The 20,159-nt window shown below is 40.6% G+C and overlaps 1 protein-coding gene and 1 long non-coding RNA gene across 7 annotated transcripts in view; one reads left to right on the plus strand and one right to left on the minus strand.

Annotated features, from left to right (window-relative positions):
- LOC131382518 (uncharacterized) overlaps positions 1 to 5,011 on the plus strand; it is an 80,381-nt gene extending 75,370 nt beyond the window's left edge. The window contains exon 3 of the long non-coding RNA XR_009212064.1: positions 4,795 to 5,011. This is a non-coding gene — a long non-coding RNA (uncharacterized LOC131382518). The remainder of the gene's footprint in view (positions 1 to 4,794) is intronic.
- Positions 1 to 20,159, minus strand: part of LOC116463459 (folliculin-interacting protein 2) — a 136,677-nt gene that overhangs the window by 7,388 nt on the left and 109,130 nt on the right. For all 6 annotated transcript variants that reach the window (XM_032146575.2, XM_032146573.2, XM_032146572.2 and 3 more), the window contains 2 exons: positions 6,870 to 7,070; positions 2,631 to 2,746 (listed from right to left, as the gene is read on the minus strand). In XM_032146575.2, the coding sequence (XP_032002466.1) occupies positions 2,631 to 2,746; positions 6,870 to 7,070 (317 nt within the window). The remainder of the gene's footprint in view (positions 1 to 2,630; positions 2,747 to 6,869; positions 7,071 to 20,159) is intronic.

Consider the following 20,159-nt stretch of genomic DNA (forward strand, 5'->3'; position numbering starts at 1 on the left):
AACCAACAAAGATCAAAGAGACAAAGAAGAGTATTACATAATGGTAAAGGGATCAATGCAACAAGAAGAGCTAACTATCCTAAATCTACATGCAACCAATACAGAAGCACCCAGATTCATAAAGCAAGTTCTTAAAGAGCTACAAAGAGACTTAGGCTCCCACACAATAATAATGGGAGACTTTAACAACACCCCACTGTCAATATTAGATCAACGAGACAGAAAATTAACAGGGTATTCAGGACCTGAACGCAAGCTGTGGACCAAGCAGACCTAATAGACATCTACAGAACACTCCACCCCAAATCAACAGAATATACATTCTTCTCAGCACCTCATCACACTTATTCTAAAATTGACCACAAAATTGGAAGTAAAACACTCCTCAGCAAATGCAAAAGAATGGAAATCATAACAAACAGTCTCTCAGACCACAGTGCAATCAAATTAGAACTCAGGATTAAGAAACTCACTAAAAACCACACAACTATATGGAAGCTGAACAACCTGCTCCTGAATGACTACTGGGTAAATAACGAAATGAAGGCAGAAATAAAAGTTCTTTGAAACCAATGCGAACAATGACACAGCGTACCAGAATCTTTAGGACACATTTAAAGCAGTGTTTAGAGGGAAATTTATAGCACTAAATGCCCACAAGAGAAAGCAGGAAAGATCTAAAATCGACACCCTAACATCACAATTAAAAGAACTAGAGAAGCAAGAGCAAACACATTCAACAGCTGGCAGAAGACAAGAAATAACTAAGATCAGAGCAGAACTGAAGGAAATAGAGACACAAAAAACCCTTCAAAAAATCAATGAATCCAGGAGCTGGTTTTTTGAAAAGATCAACAAAATAGACCTCTAGCCAGGCTAATAAAGAAGAAAGGACAGAATATTCAAATAGATGCAACAAAAAATGATAAAGGGGAGATCACCACTGATCCCACAGAAATACAAACTACCATCAGAGGATACTATAAACACCTCTACGCAAATAAACTAGAAAATCTAAAAGAAATGGATAAATTCCTGGGCACATACACCCTCCCAAGTCTAAACTAGGAAGAAGTCAAATCTCTGAATAGACTGATAACAAGTTCTGAAATTGAGGCAGTAATTAATAGCCTACCAACCAAAAAATGTCCAGGACCAGACGGATTCACAGCCAAATTCTACCAGAGGTACAAAGAGGAACTGGTACCATTCCTTCTGAAACTATTCCAAATAGAAAAAGAGGGACTCCTGCCTAACTCATTTTACGAGGCCAGCAACATCCTGATACCAAAACCTGGCAGAGACACAACAAAAAAGAAAATTTCAGGCCAATATCCCTGATGAACATCAATGCCGAAATCCTCAATAAAATACTGGCAAACCGAATCCAGCAGCACATCAAAAAGCTTATCCACCACGATCCAATTGGCTCCATCCCTGGGATGTAAGGCTGGTTCAACATACAGATAGCATTAGGAGAAGTACCTAATGTAGATGACGGGTTGATGGGTGCAGCAAACCACCATGGCACGTGTATACCTATGTAACAAACCTGCACATTTTGCACATGTATCCCAGAACTTAAAAGTATAATAATAATAACACATTTTGCACATGTATCCCAGAACTTAAAAGTATAATAATAATAAAAAACTAATAAGGCAGGATTGAAGTATGGGGCTGGTAGAGAGATATAAACAAAAGCAAAAAAATAAACGACAAAGAGACATGTTGCAAGTTAACTGCAAAAGCAAACACCTCATAAGGGGGAAATACTTTGTAAATAAAGTATGTAAGAATAATCTATGACAGGAAATGCCAAGAGCCGAACAACACAGGCGTCACATTCTGGGTGTGAAAGATGAGAAATCTAAGGAAAACACGAAGGCCCCAGTCTCTTAGGAGGCTTAGAGAATTTAAACGTCGACATTATAAACAATATTTTCTTCTCCCAAGTGAGGGGAATCATCATCATGGATAAGCGGGGGCAGTTCCCCAAATGTACAATGTCTTTTTGTTCTCTTTTGAAAAATCAAGCAGACAGTAAAACAAAAGTCAGAATTACTTCCCCTAGAGAAGTTATGGCAAACACCCTCTGGAGGATGATAGGCATTTTTAGTAACATACAAGTCTCCTCTTTGGTGGGCTTATAATAAAGGAAGGAAAGCACTGTCCCCCCAAGACACGCAGGCAGGCTCCTCAAGCCTAGAAGGGCCTTTCCTGCCACCAGGTGGAATGTGCAGACCTGCTCCTCCTCCAGGAAGTGAAATGTAAACGCAAGCTGCTGCTGCGCGTCCCACAGCTTGTGACTTCGGCATCTTATTCAGTTACTAGAAACGGGCAGTGTGGGATTAAATTTTCTTTTCAAGCAGAAGATAATCCACGGAGAAGAGCAACAAAGCATGACCAGCCTAAAGTCCTGCGATTGATTGTAGGTGTGAAACCCAGTATCAGATAATGGAACATGCTGTTCATTGGGGAGCTGCAGAGGCACGTATCTGATGGACTCCACATACTTTGATGGGTTACCAGGGCCTGAGGTTTAGTGTGGCACAGGCTAAACACGTCAGTGGGTACAATGCTAGGGATACCTATCAAAGGGAGAAGTGACGGCACTTCACAGAACTCACCCCAGTACGACACCTAATTCTTTCACATGGACTCGTGTGTGTCCCCGGAGATATTCAGATAGCATTTTACTTTTAAGGTACATCTCCTGTAGTCTATCTTCAAGATGCATGATGCACTGCAAAGCCAAGAACATTCACAATGAGGGCTAGAAGTCAAATCTCTGCCAATATTTTAAGAGTCAGAATTTTCTTAATTCATTTCTAACTACACAGCTTTAATCTCATCAGTTTCAAATACACTTAAAAAATCACAAGCCATCTCAAACCCTACCACTACCAGGTATAAGAATAGGTTCTTATAAAACAAAGTTTACTTTTGCTAACTATTAAGATTTACATATGTATTATTCTAGTCTTTTTAAACAAGCATTTTTTTCATAGTTGAAATCATTCCAAAAGTATGTTTCTTGCCTTTAAAAAACTTTATAATAATCCTTTCCCACATTAAGAACTCCTTGATATAATTTTTATAGCTAAACAATCTCGAGAATGTGAATTTACATGTAACCACATAGCAATTTGCATTTTTGTTATAAATAATTTAGTAAACAGTATGGTTTTTGTTTTTTCCCCCAATATCTCAGATTATTCTGGCCCAGTACATTTCCAGAGGAGACTGACCGGAACAGGTCATTTTAAACCTCCCCACAACTTTTTTTTTTCTTTTGCTTTCAAGAATGTATTTTAACTAGGTCTTTAATAACAATAAAGAAAAGGCAATTATTTTCAGGACATCTTTACCCTTGGAATTGTGTTCAGCTTCATTTTTTTAGAGAATAGCAACCATCTGTGTCTTTCACCAGAGGCAAATACTTTTGCATTTGGCAGGCAGAGCTACCCGAGCATCTTCAGTAAGACACCTGATGGCTTTGGCAAGGGTAATTCCATCATACATAATTTTCTTCTAGACCATTAGGCCTGTTATTTTCAAGGTAAAAAGATTAACAGATGCATTTGAAAATGTTGATCTTGACCATCTGGGCTGATCAGTGACATGGAAAAAATATCTATCAGAGATGCAATCTTTTCAGTTTTCCATTGGTTTAAAATCTTAAATACATTGTGTCAGGTGGATGAAACACAACTGCTAAGTGACTAAGAGTAATAAAGTAAGGATTTCACCAATTCTAATGGAAATGCTCTTCCAAGTAAACAAGGTGGTAAAAGGATCTTTATTAGCTTTCAGTTCCTTATGGAGTGATATAGAAAATTTTTAATAGGAGTCACAAAATATTAAAAATAATATTCATATTACATTGAACCCTTTCGGTTTGGAAAAAGTAATTACAGTGTTCACAGCCTATATGAAAACTGTATGATGCAGTGTGGAAATAAGAACTGTGGTCTATATGAAATATATACTAGATGTGAAATCAAAGCATTTAGACAACTTTTAGCCAGGCACAGTGGCTCACGCATGTAATCCCAGCACTTTGGGAGGCTGAGGTAGGAGGATCACTTGAGACCAGGAGTTCAAGACCAACCTAGGCAACATAGTGAGCCTCTGTCTCTACAAAAATTAAAAAATCACCTGGGCATAGTGGCACACACATCTGTAGTCCTAGCTACTCAGGAGGCTGAGGGGGGAGGATTGCTTGAGCCCAGGAGGTCAAGGCTGCAGTGAGCCAAGATCATACTACTGCACTATAACCTGGGTGACAAAATGAAACTCTGTCTCAAAAAAAAAAAAAAAAAAAAAAAGAAAGAAAGAAGAAAGCATTTTTTAAAAGACTTGATTATTCAATTGAACCATGCTGGGGGCTTTTTAAACTCCTCTTTCTGGGATTTTATTCCTGAGATGGATTTCTCCAATTTTTAACTTCCAAAATTTCAAATAGCTACTTTCTCTTTTTGTATTGAAGGTTCTAAAAGCCATTTAATCACAGGTTTCATTCAAGTGATTTTTTTAAGGAGAATTTTAAACTGCAGATAAAATTTTCTTTGATCTTGGTTTTGTCAGATTAAATAAGTCATTCACACTAGTAAGTGTCTGGACATACTTCTGTCCAAAGGAAGTAAAAAGAATTAACTATAACAATTTATTGCTTTGATAACCAAGATATCAACTATGACAAGACCTATGTATTATAGAATGAAATATAAAAGTTTGGCAAATACTTATGAAGTAAACTATGAAGTCTAATATACATTCCTTCTCTTACAGAAAAGGAAACATTAGCCTCTAAATCAGCATAACTCAACCTGCTTTTAGAAGGAGAAACTGCCTACTACTGTAGAACGAAAAGTAAGATCATAATAATCCATAAGTGCTTCTCATATTGCCCCAGGACAGATGTCTTGCAAGAGTACGCTTCAGCTTAAAGCCCAAATAAAGAGTTTGGAAAAAAGGTGTTGTCAGTCTTTGCAACCATTAATATTGTTTCATGAAACTAATTGTTATTGACTATCATACTAATAGTAGCTGTTTACTGAGTGCTTCTAACATCTAACACTATTCCAAGTGCTTTACATTCATTCCCTAATATAATTTCATAACCATAGGAGATAGGTTCTATTATTTCCCCAGCTTTGCAGATAAGGAAATTAAAGCTTTGAAAGATTACATGGTTAGGAAGTAGCAGAACTTGGATTTGACCCCGGGTTATGGGACTCTAAAGCTAACATATATGGCTTTTAAAGTATTTTATAATATTGGCATGGTGCTTTGGCAGTAAAAAGCAGTTATATCCCTAATTTTCAGAAGATCCTCACAGCACCCTTGTTGAACAGGTACTATCTTCCTTTTACAAATAAGAAAGCTGAGGTTCGGAGAGACTCGGGATTATCCATTGTTACACAACTAACCAACGGCAAAGCCTAGACCACAACCCAGCTATGCTCAATGGTCTTCCTGCCTTGCCACACTGTCACGACTTTGATAACAACCAGATGGTATTTCAGAGCACCTTCTTCAAAGTCATAAAAGTCTTGACTCTTTTTGAGGAATAGGTACAAGTATAGATTTGGTCAAAAAAACCCAGGACAATGACCATTACATTAGCAATTAGCATAGGTAATTAATATTAAAAAACTTCCTGCTTTGTTGGGTAAACAGGTTTGCATCATTTTTGGAGGCCAGGAGGCAGATAACAGATGTTTTGGTTTGGGGCTGTGCTGCAGAGAACAGCGCTGTGCAGACAGGAGGGAACAGCAGAGAAAGCAGACTCTTTCCTCACACACCTGTCTCTGAGGTCAGCCCATCCAAGCTCTACCCAGCTATATGCCATATGCCCTTAAGCTTCTCTCTCTCTCTAAGTGTTCATCATCACTGGAAAAGCTTTTCTTCTTTTGAAACCTTTCCCCCTCCCTCTCTAAATGTATTTTCTCTTTCTTTCAATTTCTCTGCACATACGCAGATACTGAGAAGATTTTGTTGTGCATGTTAATTCCAGTGGCTGGGGGGAGCTACTGATACTTTTCTAAGAGTGTATAGGCTCTGTCTGTTGTTTGTATTTAAAGTATTGTTACGGAAGTGATTTTAAAATCCCATTTGGAAAGAAGCAGATTGCTTGAGCCCAGGAACTCAAGACCAGACTGAGCAACATGGCAAAACATGGTGAAACTCATCTCTACAAAAAATACAAAAATTAGCTGGCATGGTGGCACATGCCTCTAGTCCCAACTACTCAGGAGGCTGAGGTGGGAGGATCACTTGAGCACGGGAGGCAGAGGTTGCAGTGAGCAGAGATCACGCCACTGCACTACTCATTCCAGAGTGAGACTCTGTCCAAAAAAAAAAAAAAAGGAACAATTGATATAATCTTACATGTGTATAGTACTTCAAAGCTGGAAATGTCGGCAATGTTTACACAAATGATATTCTATTTTATCCTTAACACCTTTGTGAAAATGTTTGCTTAATAAAAGGAACTACAATCCCTTCAGAAACTGGCCTACTTATTATAATATCAATCTAATAAAAGGAGAACTCATGAGTTCTCCAGTGGATGATTTACAGTTTCCTTTTATGCTTGATCTCTCCACCCATTCCTTATTTACTGCACCATATACCTCGTTCCAAAAAATTCCAGTGCCGCTCCTCATTATTTGTTTCATGGAAGAGCTATTGTTACTGAAATCTATCCTGTTGGGGGTTTTATGTTGCATGTTCTAGTTTTAGTTATGCTAATCTCCAATTATATTAAAACAGCATTTTTGAATTTGTGATTTTATAATCAAAATGTCATTAAAAGCATTTTAAAAGTAGACTTCTTTGGTGATATAAGAACCAGTACTTACAAAATCAGCAGGGAGGTGAAGCTTGTAGAGCTGTAAAATGGACTGAAGCAAACTGGACACCTGACTAGAGACCAGGACATCCTGGCCTAGTTTCATGTTGTCCGTCACTTTCCTCTGACTTGTAGCTACCTGCACACTCCATTTATCTGTGTCTGCGATAATACAGACAGCTTCAGCTATTGGCTCATCCAGGACTGGATGCTGAAAGAGAAACACAAAGGGATGGGTTTATTTATCCAGGTGAGTCCAAAAGGTCAAAGTTTCACTACTGATAAATACATTTAAATGTAAAATTCTTGACAGCCAGGAAGTTATGGATAGAGCAGATTTAACAACTGGTAAATTATGCCATAGGGTAAATAGGGTAAACATTGAAGCAGTCACAAGGACTTTTTTAAAAACCTAATTTCTCAAAACAAATCAAAGTGTAACTGCTGGGGAGGGATGGGTGGGGGAGGGGGAAGATAGAGAGAGCCAGAGACAGAGAGACCTGCCTCAAAGCCAATGCACATATGCACATTTTTCTAACCCTCATTTACCAAGGAAAATTAGTACTGGCTGCTTCCGTCCTTACTCCCTTCTACTGTCCTGGGGTGACTGCTTGATTCTTTTGGCTGCTTAAATAACTTCCTCCAATAAATCCATCCGAATTTGCCTTTGAAGAATGGTCTTTCTTAGACAAGGCCTGGTGAGACTGCAATCGGGTCCATCCTTCCTCTATCAAGGTGTGTTCGTATGGCCCAAGCTATGCCAGCTGGATGCTCCTTCCCTGGGAATTCCTTGTAAGTACCGGCACAGAAGACCAAAAACGGTTGGCACTATCATATTCCTGCCCAGACAGCAATTAGTACAAAGCCTGGTGGGACTTAGTACAAACACCTTCAAGTAGTCCATGGTTCCTGGAACTCCAGAATTGCCTTGTTGCCTATTTGAACCCTAATTCTTCTGTCTTCTCATCAATTCTATACATTCCTAATATTCCTCCACTAAAGTCCCTCCTGTTTAAGTTAACAAGAGTTGCTAATTGCAACAAAGAACCCAAAGAGAGATACAGCTTTGCCACTGGACCATGGTTACCTGTGATTTTTACAACTTAATCCAAGTAGTGGGAAGGCTGCAAATACAAATCAAAGATGCATGATGCAATACTGTAATTTTAACAGGTGATCTGACTCTCTAGTCTTGGATTCTGTTACTAAAAGGGGAGCCTGTGCAGCTTTGTATTCCTTCTCACAAATGGGAAAGAGAGTGGTGAGATGAATGAGAACTTCGTGCGGACTAACATTTTTTCCTACTATTATCCAAGGGGGAATAGTAGGAAAAATAGTAGGAAAAACCCTGGTAATAGGGTTTATATTTTCCCCTATTATCAGGGTTTATAAAAATATAAGGGTTTAAAAAGATATAAACCCTATTATCAGGATTTATATTTTTCCCATTGAAAGGAACAGCAATCAGGCAAAGTCTGATGTTCAACATTTATTTGTCTGTTCAAGTAATTTTAAACATGAGAGATAAAGAATTTCATAAAGTATGCTTTTGAATTCATAAAGCCCAGTTTCCCAAGACAGTTCTCATTTTGTAGAATTGTTAACTGAAAAGTACAAAGATTTTCTTACACATAATGACCCCATCACCATTTTCAACCAAAGGTTTTCATGACCCTTTCACCCCTATGCTTCTTACACATGCATATATACACTCTCCAAAATGGACACCTAAAGATACAAGGCTTCAGTGACTTCTCTTTACAAGTTCCTCCAAGGTCTTGTTCATCGTGTGTTATAAATTTACAGCAAGATGATGACGACTTGCCATCAATGAGTCTGGTCCTTATGGAAAAAAAAAAAAAAAAAGGAAATTTGAACACTTAAAATATTTGTATTTTGAGCTCAAACTCCTTCACTGCTTTGCATTTGTCAGAAATCCACAACATGCTGGTCATGCCACGGGACAGATCTATATTAGGGACCTTTCCCTCATACTGACCATATGTCAATATAGAGACAATGTCACCTTTCACAGTGAATTCTAGCTTTTGCGAGGGGCAAGGGGAGGAGGAGGATTGATTTGCAGTAGGTAATTTGGGCCCTAGGTTCAAATCGAACTTAGTCTTCTAAATGATCTTCCCACTGCAGTGGTAGGGAAAGGAAGAGTGTGTCAATCCCCTTGTCCAACAGTGCATAGACTGTAAGTTATATAGTACCACTACCAACACAAAGGGCTTTGTTTTAAGCAACTAATTGCTGGAATAAGGGCCAAGAGGCGTACTAGGAAGGTGATGGATGGAAGATTCTGCAAGCCTAGGTTACATCAGAAGGCTGTAGATTTACATGCAATAACAAAAAGGGACAGAGAGGTTGGCTCAATTATTTTAAAAGTAAGCATGAAAGAGAAATGTAAAACTAAAAAATACTAACATGAAAAATCAGCACAAGTCTTTTTATTTATTTATTTTTTAGAGACAGGGTCTTGCTTTTGCCGAGGCTGGAGTGCAGAAGTCTGATCACAGTTCACAGTAACCTCAAGTTCCCGAGCTCAAGTGATCCTCCTGCCTCAGCCTCCCAAGTAGCTGGACTACAGACGTGTGCCACCACACCTGGCTAATTAAAAAAAATGTTTTTGTAGAGATGGGGGTCTTGCTATGTTGCCCAAGCTGGTCTCAAACTCCTGGCCTCAAGTGCTGCTCCCACCTCTGCCTCCCAAGGAACTGGGATTATAGGTGTGAGCCATTACATTTGGCTTCTAAAGTTTCTTACTTTTTTTTTTTTTTTGAGACAGTCTTGTTCTGTTGCCCAGGAGTGAAGTGGTGCAATCTCAGCTCACTGCAACACCTGGGTCCTGCGTTCAAGCGATTCTCATGTCTCCTGGGTAGCTGGAACACACGTGTGCACCACCACACCCAACTAATTTTTGTACTTTTAGTAGAGACAGGGTTTTGCTGTGTTGGCCAGGCTGGTCTCTAACTCCTGGCCTCAAGTGATCTGCCTGCCTTGACCTCTGAAAATGCTGGGATTATAGGCTCACAATTCATTTTTAAATCACTGGAGCAAAGAGGCAGAATCTGAGGTAGATACCTGAGTAAAGACGAAAGAACAGAATCTAAAGATTGAGACAAACTGACAGGAATTTGCAAGAGTCCATTCCTTGAAGGTGGGGCTGAATCTTCTCTCTGCATCCTTAGCCTCTAGCACAGGAGCTGGCATTTGAAAAATGTTACTTGCTGAATGAAAATGAGACAGATTAAGCACAAGCAAATGACAAGAGTCAATGAGCATCTCGTGTTCCTTACAGCATGGATCGCTGACTTTTATGCATGCAGGCCCCAGGAACAGAAAAGAACCAGCATAACCTTTTCAAAAGAGTATCTTAAAAAAAAAAAAACTCCAAGAATTACATATTCTCAGGCTACTAAATACATAAGACACAATTCCCTGAATCCATCCAATTGCCTCCATCTAACTATATCACTTAGTAGCTACTTACTTATTTACTAAAGAATAAACACCTTTTAAAGGAAGAACAAACTAGAGGGAAGTCTAAATATTCAAGAAAAAGAAATGAATGCTAGAAAGAGATGAAAATATCATCAACTACTCTTAGTTACAATTCAAGGGCCACCAGGGCCACTGCGGTCATCCCTGATCAGGCCTGAACTTGCACAGGGTCAGAGAGTTGAAGCTGAAGTTCTGGTGACTGGAGATTTCTGATCATCTTTCCAAAGGAAACTCAACCCCATTAGAGAGAGGGCAGTGTAAACATATTATGATCTGGCTTATCAGTCAATCTCTAAGTTTTCAGAATTTAAAGAACTCTAAGATCTAGAAAACTATGTTTGGATTTGTCACAGAAATACATACCTGCACACACCTTATGCCCTGGAATTCAATTTAACATTCCTCTTGGGTTTTTTTTTTTTTTTTTTCTTTTTGAGACAGAGTCTCGCTTTGTCGCCCAGGCTGGAGTGCAGTAGTGCATTCTCAGCTCACTGCAACCTCTGCCTCCCAAGCTCAAGCAATTCTTCTGCCTCATCCTCCCAGGTAGCTGGGATTACAGGCGCCCACCACTACACCCAGCTAATTTTTTGTATTTTTAGTAGAGACGGGGTTTCACCACGTTGGCCAGGCTGGTCTCGAACTCTTGACCTCAAGTGATCCACCCACTTCGGCCTCCCAAAGTGCTGGGATTACAGGCGTGAGCCACCATGCCTGGCTGGGAAGACTATTTTTTAGGCATCTATAGAACCACAATAAACAAACACTGAATTATATGTATGCTTCTTTATAATACTATTTCTTACTAGCCATACCTTAATAGTAGAAGTTAGTGAATAGTGAAATCTGTCAAGTAAGTTTCTTAAGTTCACAATTTTATCAAGTTCACATGCATAGCAGGTTTCATACATACACTTATTTGCAGTAACATACATGTAGCAATACTTTTAAGAAATTAAGTACTCTAAAAAATATGAACCTAAGATTGACTGATTTAAGCACCTATGAAAAGCCTAATCCACTATCTGCTCTTCTTAGGACCTGGAGTTTGGGCATGGGAACTAAAGAAAAGGAATAGGAAGGTGGGGCGTGCCTGTACCCCAACGCTGACAACTGAACCATGGTGAGCCTCACTTTGGCCTCCCATACACCTTAAGGAAAAGGGAGATACGATATGGATACCTGTCAGTTTAATAAGATCACTTGGCAAAATTTCTCTTCTTAATGCTAAAATCGTTTTTCCCAAAGGGTTTTGTTACCTTGACTAAATATCTCTAGAAAAACAAACCAAAAAGCCCACATTGTATAGTTACCTTTTTTAAAAGCTCTCCTGCAAACCGTTATTGTCTCAGATTAATCAGGTCCTCATTTCAGAGTTCCAAATGAAAATCTGAGAGGAATATTAATATTAAATATAGTCATTCCACTTAAAATGCCTGTTTGAGAAACTTTACAAACCTTATGGATGCTGACATACATCAGTTACCCTCTTCTCTCTCAAGCTAAGGAGAATCAATTTTGAAATAAGTTTCCTGTCCAAAGAATTTATCAAATTCTCCTATCAGAATGGATCTGCAATATGTTTGTACTTCCTCCATCAGCTGAGAAAAGCACTGCCCTATCGCCGCCCTCCTGAGTGCCCACACCACACTGAGTGTCCAACAGCAGCCAGGGTATCAATGCAGAGCTGCCAGCCCGGCACCTTCCTGCCACCCTCACCAGACCACTGCCAGCAGGTTACCTGCCTCCCACAGAAACTTAATTGGGTAACTCAGAAACTTCTGACAGGGACTTGTGGATAGAAGAACACAGGAGGTGAGTAAGGAGCTGCAGACGATTATTAGGGTGGACGGCCAGTCTCCAGAGAGAAAGGAGGTAGAGGCCATATGCCATTATCATTTTCCCCTTGCTGCACTCATATGAGAAGTTAGAAACAATCATTTATTCATTTCTACCTTGTCAATATCTTGTTTACCCAAACTACTTTCCTGTGAAGATTTTTCAAGATAGATTAACAAATGAAATGCCTTGTTTTATAAATCTTCAGAAGATTATTGAGTTTTCTTTGCTATTACAGCTTGTTGAATCAACAAGATAAGCCTGGTTAATTTGTAGCCTCTAAGGATGGGTCCGTTTCCTGGGAGTGTTAAATGCCTAGGACATTCCAGTTTCAAGGTTTTAGGTCAGATTGCTGCACACACAAAATATGCTGCCTTGATTCATATACACATGACTTCTGCTTAACTTAAACTTCCACGAACAAGAAATTGTCTACAAGGTTTAGAGAATCGCAAGAGCTGTGGTTCTGATAATTCAACAAAGGGCAACAATAAGATGACAGCAAGGGCTCTGAAGTCAGATTGGGCTTGAATACAACCACCGTCACTTACCAGCTGTGGAACCTCAGCAACTCAATCTGGGCCTCGGTTGCTATGTCTGTAAAATGGGATAGTACTTAGTTCAGAGCTTCTGTGAGGCTTAAATGCCATATAAAGCACAAGTTTTCTGTGAGAAAAATGTGTTGAAACATGTAGCATAGAACCCAACACATTAGGTGCTCAAATGTTCGTCCTGCTCTCCTGAACCACTCTCTCTCTGTATTGACCATGTCCCCTGAAACCTCAGACTCAAGAGCTCACAAATAGTCCAACTGTGGACAACACTGCCCTAGTTTATGCACTTTACCTAAAACCTCAAACTTCTTAAAATACCACATGATCATTTCCCTCACCAACTCTAAAATCTACGCTAGCACACATCACCCAAACCGTTAAGTTAAAACTGTTCTTCTTCCACACTTACAGCTCTTCACAGCCTGGGCCCACCCAACCTGTACATGTTCAGTTCCCAGTAAGACCCCTGATACGGTTTGGCTCTGTGTCCCCACCCAAATCTCATCTCCAATTATAAACCCCACATGTCGAGGAAGCGGACAGGTAGGAGGAGATTGGATCATAGGGGCGATTTCCCCCATGCTATTCTCGTGATAGTGAGTTCTCATGAGAGCTGATTTTTTTATTTTTTTTTTGAGACAGAGTCTCACTCTGTTGCTCAGGCTGGAGTGCAGTGGCACAATCTTGGCTCACTGCAACCTCTGCTTCCCAGGCTCAAGTGATTCTTGTGCCTCAGCCTCCCAAGTAGCTGGGACTACAGGCACACACCACCATGCCCAGCTAATTTTTTTTTTTTTTTTTTTTTTTTAAGCAGAGGTGGGGTTTTGCCATGTTGGCCAGGCTGGTCGCAAACTCCTGGCCTCAAGTGATCTGCCTGCCTCGGCCTCCCAAAGTGCTGGGATTACAGACATGAGCCTCTGCGGCTGGCTGACAGCCAATGGTTTTGAAGTGTGGTACTTCCTCATATAGACTTGCTCTCTCTCCTGTCGCCTTGTGAAGAAGGTACTTGCTTCTCCTTCACCTTCTGCCATGATTGTAAGTTTCCTGAGGCCTCCTCAGCCCTGCAGAACTGTGAGTCAATTAAACCTCTTTCCTTTATAAATTACCCAGTCTTGGGCAGTACTTTATAGTTGTGTGAAAATGGGACTAATACAGTCTCCTTCTCCAGGCCAAAAAGATTCCTGCTCTTACCTCAGGTTGTGCCCAGAATGCCTTCCCTGCCACCCCGTCTCAAGTCCACAATCCCTCAAGGACCTGGCGTGGGTCCATCCCTCGCCCTGGAAACCTTCCCACATGCACTGCACTGCTCTTCCTTTGACCTCTGAGAACACTTGCTGTCCACACCATTCATTTTGGCACTTCATCACACACTGTCTTTTTTTTTTTTTTTTTTTTTTTTTTTTGAGACGGAGTCTCACTCTGTCACCCAGGCTGGAGCGCAGTGGCGCGATCTCGGCTCACTGCAAGCTCCGCCTCCCGGGTTCACGCCATTCTCCTGCCTCAGCCTCTCCGAGTAGCTGGGACTACAGGCGCCCGCCACCACGCCCGGCTAATTTTTTTATATTTTTAGTAGAGACGAGGTTTCACCGTGGTCTCGATCTCCTAACCTCGTGATCCACCCGCCTCAGCCTCCCAAAGTGCTGGGATTACAAGCGTGAGCCACCACGCCCGGCCACACACTGTCTTAACTTGTTCTTGATTTCACATGTTTGTCTACTCAGTGATTTTATAAGTAACTCAAGGAGATAAATCACATTTATTTTTCTTCTGTAGCCTTTGAAAGGAACATAACACAGTGCTGGGCATGTGCAAAATATCTAATACATTCTAGCTGTGGTGAACAGTTTATTTTTGGATGCAACCCAGTTCCTATTAAGTCATCTGTGCATTTCTTTTTTTTTTTCTGGCATATTATACCTCCAATGCACAATAATTAATATATTTATTTTCTATGTACCACATTTAAATGACTAGTATTTCATGCAATTATCTATTTTTAACCCAATGAAGAGTGAGGAAATGCTGTTCTTGCATATATGCTTCCCATAACTACTTATTAATTCATCATGCCATTTCTCCTGAAGGAGGGCAGGAACACAATACTGCTCTACAGATAGGAACACTCAGGACAAAAAAAAAAAAAGAAAAGAGCTTATTAAGTATCTTGGCATGTAAGAAATAAAGTCTAGGAACTCACAAGTGTTTCCAACTTTTAGCCCAATGAGTCTGCCAAGCCCTCTGCTATAAAATCCAAGGACCACATCAGGGTGGAAATCCCTTAGAAGACAAGAGTGCAAGAAGTGTGAATGATGGTCTGAATTTATTGTCATGAGGAGAAAACAGCCACTTCTATCATGCATGTTGCTGCAAGTTCCCCATCTTTATGCTGCTTGACACTGACCCTTTATCAATCTTCAGAGATGTCTCAGCCCACATGTGTATTACAGACAGCAGGAGTGTGAAGACTTCTGTATTCACAACCAGCTCTAAAATCTGCACATTAGTAACAGTGTGGGTTTAACTATCAGGGATAAGCCACCGGGCAGCCTCTTTAAAACACAAAGGGAGGCTGGGCATGGTGGCTCACGCCTGTAATCCCAGCCCTTTGGGAGGCCGAGGCGGGCGGATCACAAGGTCAGGAGATTGAGACCATCTTGGCTAACACGGTGAAACCCGTCTCTAATAAAAATACAAAAAGTTAGCCAGGTATAGTGGCGGGTAGTCCCAGCTACTTGGGAGGCTAAGGCAGGAGAATGGCGTGAACCCAGGAGGCGGAGCTTGCAGTGAGCTGAGACTGTGCCACTGCACTCCAGCCTGGGCGACAGAGCCAGACTCCGTCTCAAAAAAAAAAAAAAAAAAACCACAAAGGGAACAGGCAACTTTTGATTCAGGTAATTGGAAGCACTTCTCTCTATGTTTTTCTCTGAGATATTCTGGATAATAAAACACATGATTCTTTGGCTTCATTTGAACTCCCATTTGTTATTCATTTTATATAATTCTGGTAAGTTTTATACATTTATTAAACTGTACTTAAATAAGAGGATGCTACATGACAAAATACCTTTCCACAATAATTCTCTTTATGTTACAGCACCATGACTTAATATTAGCTTTTATGTAGCTTTAAGAAAGCCCTTTAGTCAGTCATGCAAAGAGCCCAATATGATGAATGTGATGACAGTCGCCTTCTCAGCATTACTCTTAAAGGTCCTCAGATCCCCTTTGGTATTCCTCTGCCTCCTCAGAGAAGACCCACCTATATAACTGCATCCTCCATAGCCTTGGAATTGAAGATTCAGACCATACAAGATCATCCTTGGCCAACCCACCCCACTAGGATGACTGAGAGCCACTAAAAGGACTGCAGAGGTGTGTGAATTGTAGACCAGTTTTTTAAAAAATAAAAACGAACCAAAAAACCCCTTCAGTCTCAAATCCATCCAGAGAAAAGAAATCTGGTTATCACTCATTATTCTTAAACCATCTCCTCCAATATATAAAGTCAGCTAGAATTTTTTTTTTTTATTATTATACTTTAAGTTCTAGGGTACATGTGCATAATGTACAGGTTACATATGTATACATGTGCCATGTTGGTGTGCTGCACCCATTAACTCGTCATTTACATTAGGTATATCTCCTAATGCTATCCCTCCCCACTCCCCCCACCCCACAACAGGTCCTGGTATGTGATGTTCCCCTTCCTGTGTCCAGGTGTTCTCATTGTTCAATTCCCACCTATGAGTGAGCATGCGGTGTTTGGTTTTCTGTCCTTGCAATAGTTTGCTGAGAATGATGGTTTCCAGCTTCATCCATGTCCCTACAAAGGACATGAACTCACCATTTTTTATGGCTGCATAGTATTCCATAGTGTATATGTGCCACATTTTCTTAATCCAGTCTATTATTGATGGGCATTTGGGTTGGTTCCAAGTCTTTGCTATTGTGAATAGTGCCACAATAAACCTACGTGTGCATGTGTCTTTATAGCAGCATGATTTATAGTCCTTTGGATATATACCCAGTAATGGGATGGCTGGGTCAAATGGTATTTCTAGTTCTAGATCCCTGAGGAATCGCCACACTGTCTTCCACAATGGTTGAACTAGTTTACAGTCCCACCAACAGTGTAAAAGTGTTCCTATTTCTCCACATCCTCTCCAGCACCTGTTGTTTCCTGACTTTTTAACAATCGCCATTCTAACTGGTGTGAGATGGTATCTCATTGTAGTTTTGATTTGCATTTCTCTGATGGCCAGTGATGATGAGCTTTTTTTCATGTATCTGTTGGCTGCATAAATGTCTTCTTTTGTGAAGTGTCTGTTCACATCCTTTGCCCACTATTTTGATGGGGTTGTTTGATTTTTTCTTGTAAATTTGTTTAAGTTCTTTGTAGATTCTGGATATTAGCCCTTTGTCAGATGGGTAGATTGCAAAAATTTTCTCCCATTCTGTAGGTTGCCTGTTCACTCTGATGGTAGTTTCTTTTGCCGTACAGAAGCTCTTTAGTTTAATTAGATCCCATGTTGAGTAGATATTCCTGACAGCAGTTTTACTGAAAGAGGGGACAGACAGACCTCCTGTTGGTGGCAAAGCCAGCTCTGAGATATGCTGAAGGGGTCATCAGCGAAAGGGGCTTCAGTTTCCTGAAAAAGCCATGCTATCCGCTGCACCCTTCCCTGCTTCTCATCCTCACTCTGCTACTGACCCTAGCTGAGTCCTCACCACAGCCACCCTGTGCGCACATCCTCAGCACCCTGGCCTCCTGATGCCACACACTTGACCACGCTATTTTTCACTGCTGATTTATTTCTATTTCCTGTTAGATCGCAAACTCCCTGAGGACAGGTGCCACGTCTTCTTCTCTCTGGCTACTTCTAAGAGTTTATCTTTGATGTCCAGTTGTTAAGTGTGAATTTGTTAATATTCTCCCTACTTGGGAGTCAGTGTGCTTACTTAACCTGAAAAATGCCAGCCATTCTTTCTTTGAATATTACTTTCCCTCATTTTCTCTATTCTCTTTCTGCATATGCTATAAAGTCTTTTCATTCTGGCCACCACATCTTTTACTTGCTCTTTGATATTTTTCATGTCTTTTTGTCTCAGAGCTCAAAAACATAATTTCTTAAGTAGCCTCCATTTCAAATTCTAATTATCTTTAGCTGTATTTAATCTGCTCTGTTCTTTAACCTATACCTGGAGTTTTAATTTCAGGGACTATTTTTCAATTTTAGAAGTTGTTTTTAGTTCTTATACGAATCTAAATGATCATTTATCACATTATCCTCTCTTTTTTTAAGGTTCCAATTCCTTCTTTTTATCACCATAAACATTTTAAACATGGCTACTTTAATAGTTATTGCCGATTGGAGGAGTGCTGATTCTCCTGCTTGTATGCGCTTGCTCTCCACTCATGATGAGTTCCTGGTTTCCCACATATGTTTGTAATTTCTGAATGTGGGCCTATCTTACTGGAGCTATGTTTCATTTTCCTATATGCGTCTCATGAGCCTGTGGTTGTGGAAGTGTCTAAAGTAATGTGCTTCCTTCTGCCAGACTCCTAAAGGTTTCTATGCTCCTGGTTTTATGTTTATTTCTTGGGTAGGGATTCGCAAATCACTCGGGTAGAATAAATCTGGACCTGAAACCCACAAATAGCACAGACCGGGGGTTTTGATTTCTCATGGGTGACTTTATTTTCCCTAACCTGTTTCCAGCCTGTTTCTTTGCTGCTTCACTGCTTATGTCTGGTGATTTCTAGTCTCCTTTTCATGGAAGAATAGTTCTTTGAAGCTCCAGGCTTTAGGTAAGGGGCTTGATTCCAGGTCTCAAGCCTTACATGCACACAGACCACAGTCTCTCATCCTCAGGTGAATCTGAGAACTCAGCACCCAATTCCTAGGACCTGCATCAAGACTGAAATCCTGGAGGACCAGCTCATGCTTACTGCTTTGGTTTAGATTTCCATTTATCTCTGGCACAAAAGGATTTCCATTTTCTTTTCATGCACAGGAATTATAACAATGGGGCAGCAATGAGGATGGTGATATTTTATCCACCACTATATAGTTTTAGAGGGGAGGCATGCCATCCACACCAGTTTAGTACATGTTGCTGAAATCCTCCCACCTCAGATCTTTTTTTTGGCTGGCGGGGGAGGGGTGAGGGGGGTGGGGGAGGAGACAGGGTCTCACTCTTTCACTCAGGCTGGAGTGTAGTGGCTCCACCATAGCTTACTGCAGCCTCGACCTCCAGAGCTCAAATCATTCTCCCACCTCAGCCTCCTGAGTAGCTGGGACCTTGTGCACACAGCCACCACACCCCGGCTAATTCTACTTCAGATTTTGACTACTGCTATAAACACAGTACCAAGCACATAAAAGGTACCTGATGAGTGTATTTCAACCGATAAATCTCTCAGGTGTGATTCTCCCCACTCTGACCCAAAAGCATCTCCAGCTTCTCTGCCCCATCAGGTGACACGAGTTATCTCAACCACCTGAAGTGCCACCACCGGAGATTTCTAGGGCATCAAACATATTTTTAACACATGAAAATACCAGAAGGGGTAACAATCACATATGGCCTTATCATAACTCTAAAAGCATTTGCTTATCAGAAGTTTTTCTCTTGGAAACAGGTTTAATGTCAGTCACTAAAGGCTTAAGAGTTGTACTAAGGTAAACAAGAGCAAGAGGAAAATTAATCATTTTGGACCTTAGGACATTGCTGAGGGATCCTGGTAGGTATACATGAAGACAGTATGAAGACTTAGGGGTAGAGGGAAAGAAGAAAGGGTCCAAAGTGTGGCAAGATGGTCTGGAGGGGTGTTGGGAAAATATCTGATCTTCTGTGTATCTGTGCCTGTGCTCACCAGACTAGGGCCCAAATTCAGCCCGTGGCCCTGAAGATACCGTACATAACTTCTGGAATGGCTGCACTGTCAGGCTGGCCACTTGCTGAGTAAAATTCAGTTGGAAGTTGAGAAGAGGTGCTCAAGGTCAGAAAGGGTATCAGAATCAAGTTGCATGATGAAATGTGCAACTCCAAAATAAAATGAGAGAGGGTTGGTAGCTTTTTTGCAGAGAATGGCACAGATGTTCAAATATCTTGTAGGTAGTAAAACATTTTAGGAAAAACATCAAAATTAGACATGTGTCTAACTCTGACACGATGCAAGAGACATGAAGCCCAAGAGACCTATAATAAGCTTTTATTTTCCTTTAGGTAACGACAATGAACACACAGAGCTGCAGGCATGTCTAAACATCTTACTCTTCCCCTTTAAGTTTCTTTAAAGAAAGGCCATCTCCCATTTCTCTTTACTTCAGAAGAAAGGGCCACACTAAAGTAATACACACACATGACTCTAACCCCAGTTTTATGGGGAAGAGTCAACT

The sequence above is a fragment of the Hylobates moloch genome, unplaced genomic scaffold (assembly GCF_009828535.3).
Source record: "Hylobates moloch isolate HMO894 unplaced genomic scaffold, HMol_V3 SCAFFOLD_37, whole genome shotgun sequence".
Lineage (NCBI taxonomy): Eukaryota > Metazoa > Chordata > Mammalia > Primates > Hylobatidae > Hylobates > Hylobates moloch.